This window comes from Herpailurus yagouaroundi, unplaced genomic scaffold (genome assembly GCF_014898765.1).
Source record: "Herpailurus yagouaroundi ecotype Mexico unplaced genomic scaffold, PumYag 160, whole genome shotgun sequence".
Taxonomy (NCBI): domain Eukaryota; kingdom Metazoa; phylum Chordata; class Mammalia; order Carnivora; family Felidae; genus Herpailurus; species Herpailurus yagouaroundi.
Genome location: NW_024412401.1, coordinates 19,147,606 through 19,164,228, shown reverse-complemented (window position 1 = coordinate 19,164,228; position 16,623 = coordinate 19,147,606). Strand labels below are relative to the sequence as shown.

Genomic DNA, 16,623 nt, shown 5'->3' with positions numbered 1-16,623 from the left:
CTTGTTCTTTCTCTCTCTCTCAAAAATAAATAAAGATAAAAAAAAAAAAAAAAAAGACGATAAGCCACATATGGGAGCCCTGATCTTGAATTTTGTCCCAAGTCTGTTAGTCTTTGTGAACCTGTACCGGTCCCTACCTGTCACCGTCATGAGATTAGATGTTGGCATGTCATAGAGAATACATTGATGGGCTATGTGAGCTGTGCTCTTGATTCATGAACTCCAGGCAGAGGTGTACAAGGCTTTGTGTTTGGGGAAAGAAATGCAGTTCCGGCCCTCATGGACCTTGGTTCTGTGGTGTTCCCTGGTTCCTCTTCACTTATTTTCTCCACAGTCCCTCTGTAGGCTCTGGGGAAGGATGGTGCTGGCCTGTTTCAAACCATCCTGTTTCCATCCATGGGTCGGCTTCAGTCCTGTAGCTTCTGGCCTTTTCACAAACCCAGTTCTAGATTATCCTGGTGAAGGAGGGAACAGAATCTGCCCCCGGGCAAAACTGCAGCAGGTGGCTCCAAGAGGTGCAGACACCAGTCCCCACTTGGAAAATGAGCCCTGGCCCTGCTATCTCCATGTTTCCTTGGGCAAATCACTTCCCTTGATGGGCTCAGCTTCACCACCTGTAAAATGGGCACGGTAATGGCTTTGTCAGGGGCACAATGAGGCAAGGGAAGATGGCAAATAACTCAACCCAAGGAGCTGTACCATCCTTTCTGCACTCCCTGCTCAGCACTGTGGAGAAAGCAGGAAGCCAAGGCTCCATCTCTAGCTCCAACCTCACAGTCCATCACACTGTAGCTCCAACCTGTTTCCTCCAATCTCTAGGAAGTGGGTGAAGAGGCTGGTGTGGTCTAAGATGACCATGGTGGCATGAGGAGCTGGAACTTCATTGGAAGGGAGGGAGAGAAGACTAGGAACTCCTGTGTGAGCAAGGCTGGGCAGGATGTAGGTTATACATCCCCGTGGGTGTGTCTGCTTCTGTGGGGTTCTGCATTTAATTCTGCAGGTGGACATGATGGGGTAGGAGTCTGATGTATGGAGTGATTTGTCTGCTCTGTGTGTTGGGAGGCGTGGACATGTCTGTATGCACTAGTCTGTGTGCAGGTTTTGTCTCCAGCTCAGAGTTACTGTAAAAGGGGAACTCTCTTTTTGAAGAGTAGGTCAGGAGAGAAAGCTCTCAGATAAAGAGGCAAAAACTCTGGGGGGTGGGGGGTGCCTGAGTAGCTCAGTCTAAGCAGTTAAGCATCTGGCTTCGGCTTGGGTCATGATCTCACGGTTTGTGACTTCGAGTCCTGCATCAGGCTCTGTGCTGACAGCTCGGAGCCTGGAGCCTGCTTCGGATTCTGTGTCTCCCTCTCTCTCTGCCCCTCCCTGGCTTGCACTCTCTGTTTCTCTTTCTCAAAAATAAATAAACATTAAAAAAAACAGAGGCAAAAACTCTGGATTGTTTCTGTGGCTTTAAACAAAGCCTTCTTCTCGGGGCTTTGGTTTCCCCAGTTCTGTCAGACCTTCTAAGCCTCGCTGTGTGGTTACATTTAGTGAATTCTCAAAGTGTCCTGTCTTCTGACTGTGGTATCACCATCTCCTCTAAACTGGAATCCATTCAGCTGAAGACCCTATTTTCCTCTGCCCAGAACATTACTTTGGAGAAAAAGAGCAAGACCCCAAAGCCTAGGGGTCCTTGCAGCAGGTTACGTTCAAAGACGTCCTGAGGGCTGCTCGGATTTGGACTCGTCCAAGTGCCCCCACCCCAATAAACATACATACAACCCCTCCAACATCCGGTACTTGCTTTGTGAGTCATAGATTAATCCAGGTGAGCGATTAAGGGGAGGGGAAGCCTGGGGCACGTGAGTCACCCCTACCCTACTCAAGCATAGGTCAGCTTGCCTGCCCATCCCTCTGCTGCAGAGAGAGGGGGGAGGGGGTGTGTGGGGAGCAACAGGACTCTTAGACTGCCCAGGGCACTAATGGGGACCAGGGTGTTCCAAACCCAGAGAGAGACTCATTTCCCTTTCACAGTTCAACTTCTGAAAGCAGGATGGAGAGGATAATTTTTCTGGTTTGCGTGAGGCCCAGAGAAGTGTAGGAACTTGTCCAGGGTCACACAGGGAGCTAGGGGTGGAGATCCAGAGAATCCTGTCTCTAGACCCCGCTGCCAAGCCTGGGCTCTCCTGAAGCCAAGGGCTGGGGTGAAGAGGAATAAAGGAATGGAGAGCTGAACTCTAGATCTGTGCAATGGGGCAGAGAGGAGTGCAAAGCCTGCCCCCCTCCTCTGTCCTGGGCCACCTGCCAGCCCTGCTCCTCTCCCTCCACCCAGGGCAGCTGAATAAAGCTGTTATCAGCAAGACATAAAGGAGCAGAGTCAAGGATAGGGGAGGGTTGAGAGTGTGCACACTCTGGTCCACCTTAGCTCAAGCCTGAAATCTCTGTCCCCCTGACTGGGACCTCTTCAAAAGCAGGACCCAGCTCTCCCCTACTGTTCCAGACTGGAAACCTCCACAGGATAGGGCTGGGGTCTTCCAAAGACTGACAAGGCCCAGATTGGGCCCTGACCTAAGGAATAAGAAGGCCCTGAGATCCAGTCCCCTGTTCCACTTGACCACCAGGGATTTGGATGAAAAAGATAGATATATGTGGGGAAGGGGAGGCAGGACAGATGTTTGAAGATATGAATTTACAATGAGTAGTAGATAAGCCCGAGGGATCTAATGCCCAGTATAGTGAATATAGGCAACAATACTGTATTATAATCAACAAACTTTCTGAGAGACTAGAACTTAATTATTCCAACCACTAAAAAAAAGGACAATTATGTAATGTGATGGAGGTCTAATTATTGCAACAATGGCAATCATAATATATAAATAATGAAATTACACAATGTTATATGTCAAATATATTTCAACTTGAAGAAGAAAAATGATAGATATGGCATCTTGACCTTTCTCTAATCTGCCCCCACAACATCCCCACCTCCATCCCAATCAGTGGGGTCTCCCTGGAGCCCAGTTCCCACTCATCCCAGGTCTAGAGATCCTCAGGAAGTCATACCTGAAGTCTGACTGCAGAACTTCCTGCTGTAGCCTGTCCCCTCCCCTAGATCTTTCCCCTTGTGACACCTCTCCCCCGGGGGCAGGCAGCCGGTGGCTGCTCTGTAATTAGCACAGACTGGGCTGGGATGAGGGGAGAGAATTCTGGGGCTCACACATGCCCATGGCCTTTCTGGAACACCAGATGCAGAGCCTCCTTCCCCCTGCGGTCCCCCATCCCACCCCCTTCAGACCACAGGCCTCTCAGAGAGCAGTTGTCCTGGGCTCCATCTCAGGTTCAAGTTCCTATCTACCCAGTTGGGCTCGCCTCCAATTTCAGCTTCTTGACGACCTGCCCTGATCACTCTGCCTCCTAAATCCCCAATTCAAACTCTCCTCACTCCCTGTACCCATTGCATCTGGCCTCTTTGCCTCCTCTGTGGCTTCCTTCCAGACCTCCTGGTCTCAGCCTCTCCCCTCCAACACATCCTCCACGTAGCAACTGGAGGGATCCTTCCAGCGCCTTCCATTAACTGGCAAATGGAGACCACACCACTTCCCTGTTTAAAACCCTCAGGTCTCCCATTAGTTTCTGTTCTTAGCAGTGGAACATTTGTCAATTGTAATCTTGTTTAGAACCCTGATGTAACATGGTTAAAATACCGTGGTTGAAACAGGAGGTGGGACCAGGGCTCTGCCTCCTTGCCTTCCCTCTCCCCGCTTCCAGCTGCCACAGTCCCTGTGAGAGCTTCCTCAGAGCCCTGGGGATTAAAGAAGCACAGCTTGAATGTCTCCGGCCCCTTGATAAGGTTCAGGCCCTTAGTATAGAACCCAAGGCCCTTCTGTGCTACCAGTGTCCCGCCCTGGCTTCACTACAGGTGCTCTCATCTTGTATCAGGCAAACAGCCATACCTACCTTGGCCTGGCCTGGCAGGCTTTCACCCGGAAGACCCTCTACAAAATCCCCAGCCAAATGTTTCCTCCTCCAGGAAGCTCTCTGGTTGCCTCAGTCCCCCAAATGCTCTATGCTCCTTTCCTGGCTGCAGCGGCCAGGCAAACGCCAGGCCCTAATTCAGGCCCCCCAGGAAGGCCATGAGTTTTTCTTCTTCCTCAATCTCTGTTTCTGACCCCTCATTCTGAGGCAACCATCCTGGTTCCAGAAGCTTTCCTGCTAGTGAAGAGAGAGAGAGGAAAACATAAAGGCCAGGGGCTCCAGGGATCTGATCCTGAGGTATGAACCAGAGCTCTCCAGACACCCTAGGCCTGTTTGTAGTGATAACCTGGTCTGTGTCAGCTCCATGTCACTAACTCCTCTCCCTCTAGGCTGACCTGGGGCAGGGCCAACTGTCCGGCCAGCTAGTCCCCAGACTCCTCAACAGATCCCCATCCTCTATCTCTGGCTTTTGTAAACTCTGGACCCAGACCCACAGCCAGGCCCAGACAGGGACACACACAGATATGCACACAGAGCCCCTTGGACACACAAATGCACACACAGGCACTGATGGATACACACATGCATGCATGAACCCCATGGTTGTCCCCCTGTACACACAGACCTCCATGGATACATGCAAACACAGAGCCAAGAACTCATGTGGATATACGTGGATATTCACATATGAGGAAATGTGGCTCTGATTAAGGAGGCAGCTTCTAGAATGAGTCTTGCTTTCTATGTTGACTGTGTGATAAAGTTTTTAAAGCCTGAAACACCCACAATCTTGCTTGATTCTTACAGAGGCCCTGGGTTGGGGGGTGGGACGACTCCATATGAAACTTCCAGGTGACTGATGAAGAAACTAAGACTTGAGGGCTGAGAGAAGAGAGCTGGCTAGGTCACCTGACTGTTCAGTGGCCAAGCCAGACTTGGAGCTGAGATTCTGATCGGCAAGAAGCCTCTGACCTGTTGGCCTGGCCCCTGTAACTCTGGACCCTTCCTCAGCAAGGAGTCTAAGCCTCTGCCGCATCTCTCTGCCTCTTCTGCAACTCTCTGCTGTCCTCAAAGGGTGCCAAGGGCAGCTCAGAGACACCAGAAGGTGAATCCAAAGTCCCCAGGATATGGGTCTAAAGGTAGATTTTCTCAGAGCTGGACATGTGGCTGGAAGTGCCCAAGGGGGTAGTATGTGTTCATGGGCTCTCTGCCATCTTGTCTGGAGACAGGGGGTGACTGTTGGCGCAGTAGGAGGAGATGCTTGCCCGCCCCCCAGTCTGGGGACGCTCATAATAGGATGATTCATCTCCACTCTCCACTCCCAATTCCAGTCCAGAGCCAGCCCCCAACTCTTGAGGCCTAGGAGCAGGAATAGTGTCCAGCATTGGCCTAAGAGTGGGGTGCATTCTAGAAAAGGGGCTCAGGTGGTATGGAGAGACTCAGTGGATTCCTGTGTCCTGGCTCCCTGCTCCTCCTGTGCCTTGGACCTGAGGCTCCCTGGCCTCTCCGCCCCTCTTCTTCACCTCACCTTCTTATCCTCATGAGGTTTGAATCCCAGCTCAATGCTTGGCTGAGACCTCAGCAGGTGACTTCTTTCTAAACCTCAGTTTTGTCATCTGTGAAAGGGGAAAAATACACCCACTTTTGGGAGTTGTTTTGCAAATGGGAGGAAGTGATCTCTAAACTTGAAAATGTCTGTATATCTGCTTTGGCCTGCCCCTCCCCCACCCTGTTCCAAAGCTCTGGAAGAGATTTAGGGGGTTTGAAGAGGCTGGGGAGACTATAGCATGATTTGTTTTCTAATGTCTACACTTTTTTCCACCCCACTTGCTAACAGCAAGGCCCATGTGTCTTCTGATGGTTCACGCTGCTCCTATTCAAACAAAAAGAGTTTGGGGGGCAGAAAATGAAGGGTGTGCCACCACCTCCCCTTACAGGGCCCCAGCCAGCCCCTCTGGTCCAGCAGGCTGGGACTTGCATCTTTAGCCCTTCCCTTGTCTGAGAACCCACTCCCCCAGCTCTGACCTCAAGGAATCACAGCCTCCCACGGGTGGATGGGCTGTCAAGGCCCCTTCCTGGGTTCAGCCCTCCGCCCAGGTGAGACAGACCTTGCTCAAGATGCCCTGGGACAAGGTGGTGCCTCCTCATCTGCATCCTCCCAGAGCTCCCAGGTGGGCTGGCTTCTAGCTTGCACTTGCACTTGGCCCTAGTTTTCCTTCCCAAAGCACAGGAGGGAGCCCAGAGGGCTATAGGTAAGCTCTGTGACTCAGAGTTGGCCTTACCAAGTGCAATCACTTCTCTCTGAAGCCATACTTCTTTCTGTCTCTGGCTCCAGGGGGCGCCGTTGACATTGACTACAATGAGAAGAGACAGTGAGGTCCTGCTTCTGCCCCCCCCAACTCAGGCCAGCCTGGCAATTCTGCACAAACTCCCCAGGTCCAGACCCCTTTTAGTCCCAAATGAGGGCTGGCAGGAATAAAGGACCCTTGGAAGGCACTGTATCCTTCCCCCTCTTTCACGCCCACTAAGAAACATGAAGCTCTACCTGTATCATACCTTCTCTGCTTCAACCCAAATCCATCTCCATTGTGCATGTGTAGGTACATGTATGAACATGTATGTCCACACATTAATTATAGATATGAATGAGTTTTGTGTAGGAGCATATGGTGCAGCACATGTGAACACCTATGAAAGCTGAGTGCAAATGCATGTGTGTCTAAGGGCCTTGCATATATGCCTGCTGGTGGCAAAGTTCCCCTGTTTTTCTCCTGTGCTCTGGTTTCCAGGCCAGGCTTGTCCTTCTGGCAGCCCCAGGATGGGGCACAGTGAGGACAAGGTGCTATGGGCTGGGGTTCCTATGTTCTTTCAGTGTTGAGGAGAGCTCCTTGCCAATTCCTGCCCCGTGCTGCCTTTGGAGCCCCATCTGAGGCACTGAGAGGCTGAGAAGCACATCATATGGCAGGGAGAAGAAAAAGTAGAATGGTTAAGGGAGTTTCCCCATTTCCACAGTCTGGGCTCTGGCACCAGGAGTCTAGTGCTCTGTCTTGAGTCACAGACTGGCAGTGGTGCCATGGGTAGGCACTTGGTGATGGCCTCCTGATTCACCATGGCGCCTCCCAACCCGTTGGGGCTGGAGGAGTGGGGTGCTCCTTCCTGGGCCAAGGGCGATGGGAGACCTCACATGTGGGTTACATACATGTTTGAGCCCATGGCTAGTTTCCCATGTGAAGGGGATCCCATGAGCATGTGAACAGAGCTGAGGGTTTATAGGGAAGCATGGCTGCCAGTCTCAGAGTGTGCGTGTGCATGTGCAAGAGTGTGTAAATTTACCCAATGTGTGTTGCTAAATCCCATCTCTTTGGGCCTAAGAGCCTTTGGGCAATGGAGCCCTTATTCCTGACAGCCATTCCTCAAGGGATAAGTCCCCAAGGCCCTTAGACCACCTGGATTAAGTGCCTCTGGAAAATGTGGTCTCCCCAGGCAATGCTGCCATAGCAACTGGAGTGCAGTCATATTTGCTCCCAGTCCTGTGGAGGTAGGGTCCAGGCTCCACTCCTCAGTTTCCCAATTATTAATTTTTTTAAATAATTTTTTTGGGGCGCCTGGATGGCTCAGTCAGTTAAGCGTCCGACTCTTGATTTTGGCTCAGGTCATGGTCTCAAGGTTGGTGGGATTGAGCCCCGCTTCAGGCTCCATGTGCTGACAGTACGACAGAGCCTGCTTGGGATTTTATTTATAAAATAAAATACTAAAATAAAATAAAAATTAAAAAATAAATGCAATACGAGGAGCAAATTTGCCCCACGTCCCACCTCAGATGGGGCTGACAACTCTCACAGTTTAGCCAGCTTAACCTCTTAAAGGGTCAGACTCTCCCCTGGCTGGGATCAGCCAGAGTGGGAGAAGAGAGAGTTAAAAACAACTAGGTAGGACTCACCCTGCTGGCAAGCATGTGGCATGTGGCATGTCAGGACAACTGCAGTTCACCCTCTGGAGCCACGTGCAAAACACGCGCAGATACACGTGTGGCAAATTCAGTTAACCTAGCCAGGTTCAACAGACATGTACACAGCCATGAGAAATGTCCAGAAGGTGCAATCTGGTACACAGGACAGATGTCATGTGTGGACATAGCCATGGACAGAGCCGATCAGGACATGCAACATGTGACACATATTCAGCACAAGGAACAACAGGCCCATGAACTCTGGCTGGAACTCCGCCTGTGTTCTGTGAGTCCACGCAGGTCTGGACTATGAGACGGTCTCTTCTCCCTTGGGGCCCACAGCCTCCTCCCTCCAGCCCCCTCTCTGAGGACATAACGGGTCCAGCCATACTGTAGAGCTGGATGGGGCCAGTTCCCTTCCTTTCTGACAAGTCTCTCTCACCCCCACCATCACGTGGGGGTGAGCAGGGCTCACTGTGAGTGGGGCAAGGAGGTCTCCACTGGCAGCTTCATCCTCCCCAGCCATGTCCCACACATGCCTGTACCCGACCTTTGGCTCTCAGAACCCCGCAATCCCCTCTCAGCCCGTAACACACCTCCTCCCCTAAGTGCCCTCTCCACGCGAACCCCACCCCTAAAGCTCCTCCCCGCCCCCCACCTTCCTCCCCAGCTTCCCGCAGCCCCGCGTCCTCACCGGGCTCCCCAGGCAAGCCGCTGGGGGCGGCCGCCCACACCTCGGGCGGTCTCAGGGCTCAGCGGGAGGGGCCGCCGGGAGGGGCTGCCGGGAGGGCGTGGCGAGAGCCTCCGGCTCCTATAAAGGGCGCCACCCGGCGCTCGGGGCCACAGCCACCGCCCGGCCGTCCTCCAGCCGCGCTCACCGCCGCCGCCCGCACCGCCGCCACTCCCGCCATGGGTCGACAGAAGGAGCTGGTGTCCCGCTGCGGGGAGATGCTCCACATCCGCTACCGGCTGCTTCGCCAGGCTCTGGCTGAGTGCCTGGGGACCCTCATCCTCGTGGTGAGTGGAGGGGCCCGGAGAAGCCCTTCTCTCTCCAGCCCCCGCGCTCCCTGACCCCTCTGTTCACGGGAGGGGCTGCTTTTCGAGACAGCCCGACCCCTCTCCCAGCTGTGCCCCCCACCATGACCCCTTCCTGAGTGCTCTTCCCTCACAGCTCTAACCCCGTCTGTGACAGCTCTGACTTGCCAGAGTGCCACCTGTTACTCCCACTGACGGCTCTGATCCTTTACCCTCTCACCAGTGCCCCAACCCACAGGCTGGGGGCAGCAGTCACCCCTGCAGTCTGAGACCTCCAGCGTCTTCTGGCTCTCTTTCCCCAGTTCCCAGAGGCCCAGCTCTGGGAGGCAGTGGAGGCATTGGCAAATGGACCCTTATTAGATTATTTGGGTCCTGGATATCTGGCCCCTAATGAATAATTAAGCTTCAGAAAGTCCAAAAGTTCCCCGATGCAAGGACAGTTTTCCACGGGTGGGGGCAGAGGGCGGAAGGCAAACAGGGTGCAAACAGCAGAATTGGAAGAAAGAAGGATCCTGAAGATACGAGGCTGTGGAAGGCAGCTGGGCCCTGGGCACAGAGGACAGGATGTCGCTAAAGTTGCTCCCCTTGTGCTGAGTGGCTCCCAGACTCTGTCAGTCACCCAGACATATGCTGTCATCTTCTGTGCCAAAACACCGAGTTACTCCCCAGCCTCTAACAGCCTCTGAGTTAGTTTGTGGGTTCTCTGGGTAGGCCACTTCCCCTGCCTGGGTTACTCCTCGGTCAGTTTACTCCTTGGTTACACCAGTTTCGTCCCTAGCTTGTTCCTGGGTGACTTTGTTTGCATTTCTTGGGTCTGACAGGCACACACCACTCAAGGTCTCCATTTCCTGTCCCAGCTACTCTCTGATTTTCAGCCCTTCACGTGGTTACACCTGTTTTCTCCTGGGTTACTTCTGGGTTCAGTTGCTTCATTGCAGTGGATAGGTTCTTCCGTTCCTGCCCCAGCCCCCACTGTAGGTGATGCACACCAGCCAGCCCCCTGTAGACTAGGAAGCTTAACTGGAGGCAAGTAGGGCTGGGGTGGCCCACCTCAAATGGGTGATGGTGGTAGAATGGGTGCCATGGGGAGAAAACTTCTTAGACTCACCTCTGGCTTCCAGGAATAGCAAGGGAGGAGCCAGATGGGGCACTTTATCCACAGCCCCTCACAAGACTAGTGGCCCTACCCATCATCTCCATCCCTTGTCTCCCTGTGCCAAGAAGGGAGGAGGGGCAGGTGTTTTTCACCCTCTTGCCCCAGAGCCTAGTGTCCCTCACTGCTTATCTGATTTATGGTCCAGCCCCCTGTTCGAGAGATGCCAGCGCAGGGGAGGTTGTCTCCTACATTCACAGAGGGGCCTCTCCATCCCCTCCCACATCTCAGTTTGCCTCTGCCACAAAGGAGCAGTCAGACCTTGCACTGAGCCCCAGGATCATTTGGTTTATCCCCAACCACAAAAAGAGGGTGTTACTTTTGTGAAGGCTTTCAGGTTCAGGTGAGTGTAAGGCATCTGATGTCAGTGAGAAAGCAGAACCTCAATGGCTGCCTGAGGAGGAGGGCTAGGCCCGGGAGATCGGTGAGCGGTGGAGAAGGGCTTGCCTACATACCCCTGTGAGTTGGGGACCTAGAGCCTGCAGTGGCAGGATCAGGGCTGGCCTTTGAGTGAGGGGAGCCCCTTTCTCTGGGGTACAAATCGAGGTGGGGAGTGAGGGAGAAGGAGGGGGAGGAAGAGGAAGATTAGCCCCAAGGTGGTGGAACTGGCTCTGACAGCTTTTCCCTCCAAGGTCTCCTGGGATGAAGCCAGGTTTGGGCCTCAGGCAGGAAAGGAGCTGAGGCCAGGGCCTGCCAGGCAGGGCAGCGTGCCCCAGACCCCTATGTGCCTCCCTCCCCTACCCCCCCCGCCCCCCACATACTCACAATCTCTGATCTTTGCTCTCACCTGCCTACACACCTTTGCCCCGCATCACTGCCGCTGGCTTCCTCACTATCTCTTGGTCTTTCTGAGGGATGATAATCAAAATGCTTAACAACCCAGTACAACAGGATGCTGACCTGTCAGAATGGACAAGGGCTCTTAGCACAAGTCTTGGAAACTGCCCCCTGGGTAGACATAAAACTTTTAGTTATGGGGAGGTAGAAGAGGAGACCCAGGGCAGGGCCTGAGCAGCTTTGGGGGACACTATGGGAGCTCAGGGTGATAGTTCTTTACAGCTGGCACAGAAACATTTTTACATTTGAACAAGAGGAATAGGATGTTCTGTATTTGCAGGACATCAGGGACCTTAGTCCTCTTGAATTCCTCCATCCCTGTCAGAAAGCTTAGAGCCAGTCTCTCCACTTGCACTGCTGAGTCCCGGGTTGGGGCTAGAGAGAGGGGCCACTCAGACCTTTGTCTTCAGGACCTCCACATCTATGTAGGGAACCTGGATTCCTGAGGTCAGGTCAGGGAAGGTGGGGAGAGGAGACTCTGGGACAGGAACAGGGGCAGGGGCAGGGGTTCTGACATTCCAGATTCAGAAGCAGACTCAGCCTAACTTCTGGCCTCCTCCCTATTTCTGTGTGGGCACTGCCCGCCCCCTGACCAACTCCCATCCAGCTCTTGTCTGGGGCAAGGAAGGAGGCAAGTGTGGGGGTGGGGGCAGTGGGAGGATGAGTGAGAGCCTTCCCACTTTGTGGGCCAGACCTGAAGGGCTGGAGGACAAACTATGCTAAAGTAAAAGCTGTTCCCTTACACCTCACTCCTACTGAGATTCCAGAAAAATCAAAGAAGATGGTCCAGCCATCTTCTGGGCTCCCTGTCATTGACTCTGCTTCCAGTCCCTTCCATAGGGCCCTGTTAAGAGTTTGGGCATTGTGGGTGGGAGGGCATGTCTGCTTCTTCTTCAGGGTGCAGTTGCAGCAGGAGGGGGTTGGGTTGGATCCCCCCAGGAATGGCTTCCCGTTCTGACGACTGCAGGTGGAGGTTGCTGGATTTACTCCTTCCTTCTGGAGTGAGAGTTGCTGGGCCTCACTCTCCCTGCCTGGTTCTATTTCCTGATACAGATGTTTGGCTGTGGCTCCGTGGCCCAGGTGGTGCTCAGCCGGGGCACCCACGGTGGTTTCCTCACCATCAACCTAGCCTTTGGCTTCGCTGTCACCCTGGGCATCCTTGTTGCTGGCCAGGTCTCTGGTAAGGCCTTGCTCCACCTTCAGTCATTACCTTCAAGGGCATTACCCAGGGTGCCCAACTGGGGAATGAGGTGGTGGGGGCCATTCTCAAGGGCAGGGAATAGCCGTGGCCTCAGCTTAGAGCCCTTTGAAGTGGAGAGTGGAGAAGGAACTTGACACTTTGAACCTCTGACTCTCACCTTGGAATCAGATTATCAGTGTTGGCCTGTTACATAGTCCAACTCACCATCCGGTACAAGAAACCCTTCTCTGCACCCCTGCCCCCTAAGGCCAAAGAAGGGGAATATGGAGGTTAGAGATCCTGGGATCCCCAACTGTGGGAGGTTACAGTGACTAATAGGTCCCATCTCCTCTTTTCCCAGGGGCCCACCTGAACCCTGCTGTGACCTTTGCCATGTGTTTCTTGGCACGTGAGCCCTGGATCAAGCTGCCCATCTATGCCTTGGCTCAGACACTGGGAGCCTTCTTGGGTGCTGGAATTGTTTTTGGGCTGTATTATGGTGAGCATTCCCCACCCTGCCATCCTCCACTACCTCCCTTTCTCTGCTTGGGACCTCCTGGCACCAGGCCTTTTGATGACAGACAGCTGGGGCCTGCCCAGGCCCCGAGCTTATGACTCACTCATTCACTGCACAGGACCAAGGTTGGGGGCACAAGGTGAAAGAAAGAAACAAGTTGGGCAACAGAGTCTCAGGCCATCCACCATCCTCGCTGCCCAACCCCCTCCCCCACCCCTGCCACCCTTCCATAGACTTCTGAGTAATACAGCAGTGATGTGCTGCTCACCTGCGATCCTCCAGAAGGGTGGGCCTGACCTGAGACAGGAGAGCCGGGTAAGCCTCTGCCCTCACCCACTCTGGGTCTAATCTTTCACCAGATGCAATCTGGGACTTCGCTAAGAATGAGCTTGTAGTCTCGGGCCCCAATGGCACAGCTGGCATCTTTGCTACCTACCCCTCTGGACACTTGGACATGGTCAATGGATTCTTCGACCAGGTATGAGCTGGGGACTCATTAGGGGAACACAGAGAGGAGGACCAAGCTGCTGTGAGTATCTCATGGGGGGCTGGGGGACAGGACTCCTTGTTTATAGCAGGGTTGTCTCAATGTGTGGGGACACTGACACCAGAATCATGGTGATAGGTACTTATAAAACATGCAGATTCCTAGGAATCTTCATCTTCAGCTAGTTCCCCAGGGGCCAGCACCACTGCTGGAGAGAAGTGAACTTGGGAAGTGTCAAGGCTCCAGGAGCCCAAGGACAGAGGAGGGACCAGAGGGTAGGGTAGGAGCAGCTCCTCATCCTGTCCTCTCCATTCCCCAGTTCATTGGCACAGCATCCCTCATCGTGTGTGTGCTGGCCATTGTTGACCCCTACAACAACCCTGTCCCCCGTGGCCTGGAGGCCTTCACCGTGGGCCTGGTGGTCCTCGTTATCGGCACTTCCATGGGTTTCAACTCTGGCTATGCTGTCAATCCCGCCCGGGACTTCGGCCCTCGCCTTTTCACCGCCATTGCTGGCTGGGGCTCTGAAGTCTTCACGTGAGTGCAGCCCCCTCCACCCAGCCTGTCCCAGCCCGCCTCCCCTTTGCCGCCCCACCCTCCCCTGACCACATGTGTCTGTCCCTAGGACTGGCCGACACTGGTGGTGGGTGCCCATCGTCTCTCCTCTTCTGGGCTCCATTGCGGGAGTCTTTGTGTATCAGCTCATGATCGGCTGCCACCTGGAGCAGCCTGCACCCTCCACTGAGCAGGAGAATGTGAAGCTGGCCCACGTGAAGCACAAGGAGCAGATCTGAGTGGCCAGGGGCCACCTCCCCACCCTCTCTTGAGCAGCCACAGACTGTGCAGGGGCTGCTCCCTGGAAGCCTTTGTGGTCCCCCTCCCGGACTAAGAAACTCCGTCTACTCCCCCCCCGCAGTGGGACGGCCTTCTTCAGGATTCCCCACTGGACCCTGCCCAAACAGGACCTTAGGACACTGTCTTTAAGCTGTTTTGGGACAGGGAGTAGGGCCAACATATCTCTTTGTCTCCCCAAAAGTGAGAATAGGCAGCTGGTGTTTGAGTGTGTGTGTGTGTGTGTGTGTGTATGTGTGTGTGTGTGGTTTCCTAGATATCAGGGCAAGGGACCAAGTGGAAAGGATTCTAGCTGTGGGGGGAGCCTAGGGAAAGGTCCATCTGTGGTATGTCCCCTCTGTGAGTGAGGAAAGTGCCAGGGGTCTGCATGTTTTGGGGGCTCCATGTGGAGGAGGGTCCAGATATGTGTTTCTGAGTGTGTGTGTGTGTGTGTGCGTGTGTGTGTGTGTGTGTGCACGCGCGTGCACCCTTTCTCTAGCAGGGGGTTTCTACAGGCTTTGGGGGAGGTAGGGTGGGAATATGGAGGTAGGACCGGGAGGAGGAGACCCCAGCCCAGGTGTGGAGCTCTGGCTGTACATAAGTAGGAGCAGAGAACGTATTTCTGTCATAATGTAGGCATGTGAGGTGGTGGGGTGAAGTCCAGGTATAAGTTTCATGTTTTTTGGTTTTTTTAAAAAATATACATAGTAGATGTTACAGTTTTAAGGATGGGGGTTGGGAGACTCTACTTAAAATAGGGTCTTCACCCCTTTAATTCTCCACTCAACACATGTACTCTTTTGCCTTTTATATATATATATATAAAACAATAAAATGTGTGCCTAAAACTGCCAATTGTGGAAATTTGTCTCTGTTTTCTCTGCTGTTGTCCTGGGGCCAGCTAAGGAGCTTCATTGTGTCCAACCACAAATACCCAGGGTGCCCAGCCGGGCCAGGGCACCCTAGGGGCAGTACTCGGGCCCTGCTTGAGGGGCAAGAGTAAGTCCCACAGACAGGTGAGTGAGCCTCTTCACCAAGCTTCTCAGCTTGAACTCAGTGGCCCCACACTTTCTCCCAAGCTTCCATCTTCCTACACAATGAGTGGCATCTTCTTCCTGATCCCTGCACCCACACATCATCCCAGGAAGGCAGGCTTGAACCTGGCCTAGGAAAGAACTTTCTCCCAGGCAGAGCTGCCCAAAGGGGAGGATTGCTATTCAAGAAGTAGTGAGCTCCCTGTTGCTGGAGGAGGCCAATCAGACTAGTCACCTGTATAGTCCTCTATAGCTCTCAGCTGTTTAGGCTCTGTTACCTCCACCCAGACCTTGGCCACAGCCCCCTTAGCAGGCTCCCTGTCTCCAGGCTGGCCTCAGCCAGACTATACAGGACCACAGGGATCTTTCTGGCACCACTGTTAAAAGAGGGCTTCGTTCCAAGGCTCTGCCTGATAATTCAGACACAATCCCAAACCCTCCCTCCTGCACTCAGCTTCTCCAGGACCTGGCCCACAGTCCCTTCCTATGCCCTCATAGTGCTCCCCTCACTCACAGTGCTGCATCACCCCAGACTACTTTGTGTACTTCTGCGCCTTCCTATCTTTGGACCCTTGCTCCAAAGTGCTCATTCACTGAAATCCTCCTGGTCTTCTCTAAGTGTCTTCTCTAGAAAGTCACCCCTGCTCTTCCCCACCCTTCCACCATCTTCTGCAGTTAGTTGTCTGAATCCAGGACTGCATTCATCCCTGTCTCCCTCCGCTCTTCTCACTTCTTCAGTCTGAGACACCTCCATTGTCTGTAAGCCTGGGGTTGGACCGATGCTGGTGTCCTGACTGCCCAGAGAGGCAATGGACTTGGCACACCTGAGCCCAGGAAGCTCTGTCAAGAAATCATGTGCCCCTTCTCACCTTCTACTTCTCACCTTCTACTTCCCTGCCTCACCAGATCCTCCTCAGGTTTCACTGGGAATAAAAGGGAAGGCGGGCCCCAAGCCTAGCCCTCCTGCAGAGTTAACCCCAGGGCAGCCAGAGGATCCCTGGGTCTGACAGGAGACATGTGGTCTTTAGAGATTGAGCTGGTGCTCCCCAGCCACTTCATAGTTGAGGAGACCATGGCCCAGAGAGGGTGGGTGGCAAATGCAGGGTCACACAGCCAGGACTCTGGGGAGGTGGGGGTAGAAGGCTGGTCCTTCTCAGGTCTCCAACCCCTCCTTGTCCCCAGCTCCCAAGAGGTGTGTCTGGAATGTTGGAGAGACCTGAGCCAGAGGGAGTGTCCCCTTCCCAGGCCCTCTGGGGAGGAAGGGCCAGACTTGGGAGGGGAATGTGACTTCAGAGTTTCATTCCAGCTACACCAGTCCTACCTCTGGTGCCCCCACCCTGCTGTCCTCCCCAGCATGCCCAATGCCTTCTGTCATCCCTTCCTCTCAAATTCTGTAGCTGATCCTGACCAGTCAGCCAGGGGCTGGGGGGAGGTCTTTTGGTGCAGTGGTTAAAGAGAAGTCAAGCCTGGATTCCAGGCCCAGCTTGGCCTCTTTCTAGCTGTGTGACTTTGGGGTGGTCATTTTTCTTTCCCTGAACCTCAGTTTCCTCATTTGTGAATTGGGAGATATTGAGAGGAAGAGGTAGTAGAAGATAATTCATGAAAAGGACTTAGCATAGTGACCAGCAGATGGTAAATAG

At 53.7% G+C, this 16,623-nt stretch overlaps 1 protein-coding gene and 1 long non-coding RNA gene across 2 annotated transcripts; one reads left to right on the top strand and one right to left on the bottom strand.

The window, feature by feature from the left end:
- Positions 1-13: 13 nt before the first annotated feature.
- Positions 14-6,315, bottom strand: LOC121034576 (uncharacterized). Its single transcript, XR_005792512.1, has 2 exons — positions 6,243-6,315; positions 14-614 (listed from the first exon to the last, which is right to left on the bottom strand). It is a non-coding gene; the product is annotated as an uncharacterized LOC121034576 (long non-coding RNA).
- A 2,434-nt stretch (positions 6,316-8,749) lies between these two features.
- AQP3 (aquaporin 3 (Gill blood group)) lies at positions 8,750-14,804 on the top strand. Its single transcript, XM_040481476.1, has 6 exons — positions 8,750-8,926; positions 11,988-12,114; positions 12,476-12,613; positions 12,991-13,109; positions 13,438-13,655; positions 13,744-14,804. Exons 1-6 carry the CDS (start codon positions 8,819-8,821, stop codon positions 13,910-13,912), a joined length of 879 nt encoding a protein of 292 aa, XP_040337410.1. The 5' UTR covers positions 8,750-8,818; the 3' UTR covers positions 13,913-14,804.
- The last annotated feature ends 1,819 nt before the right edge of the window (positions 14,805-16,623 follow it).

Bases quoted from the DNA above. Each gene is read 5' to 3' on its own strand.
- AQP3 (XM_040481476.1), top strand. From the start codon at position 8,819: ATGGGTCGACAGAAGGAGCTGGTGTCCCGCTGCGGGGAGATGCTCCAC. The intron at 12,115-12,475 runs GTAAGGCCTTGC...CTCTTTTCCCAG, and splicing joins TGTTGCTGGCCAGGTCTCTG to GGGCCCACCTGAACCCTGCT. The intron at 13,656-13,743 runs GTGAGTGCAGCC...GTCTGTCCCTAG, and splicing joins TGGGGCTCTGAAGTCTTCAC to GACTGGCCGACACTGGTGGT.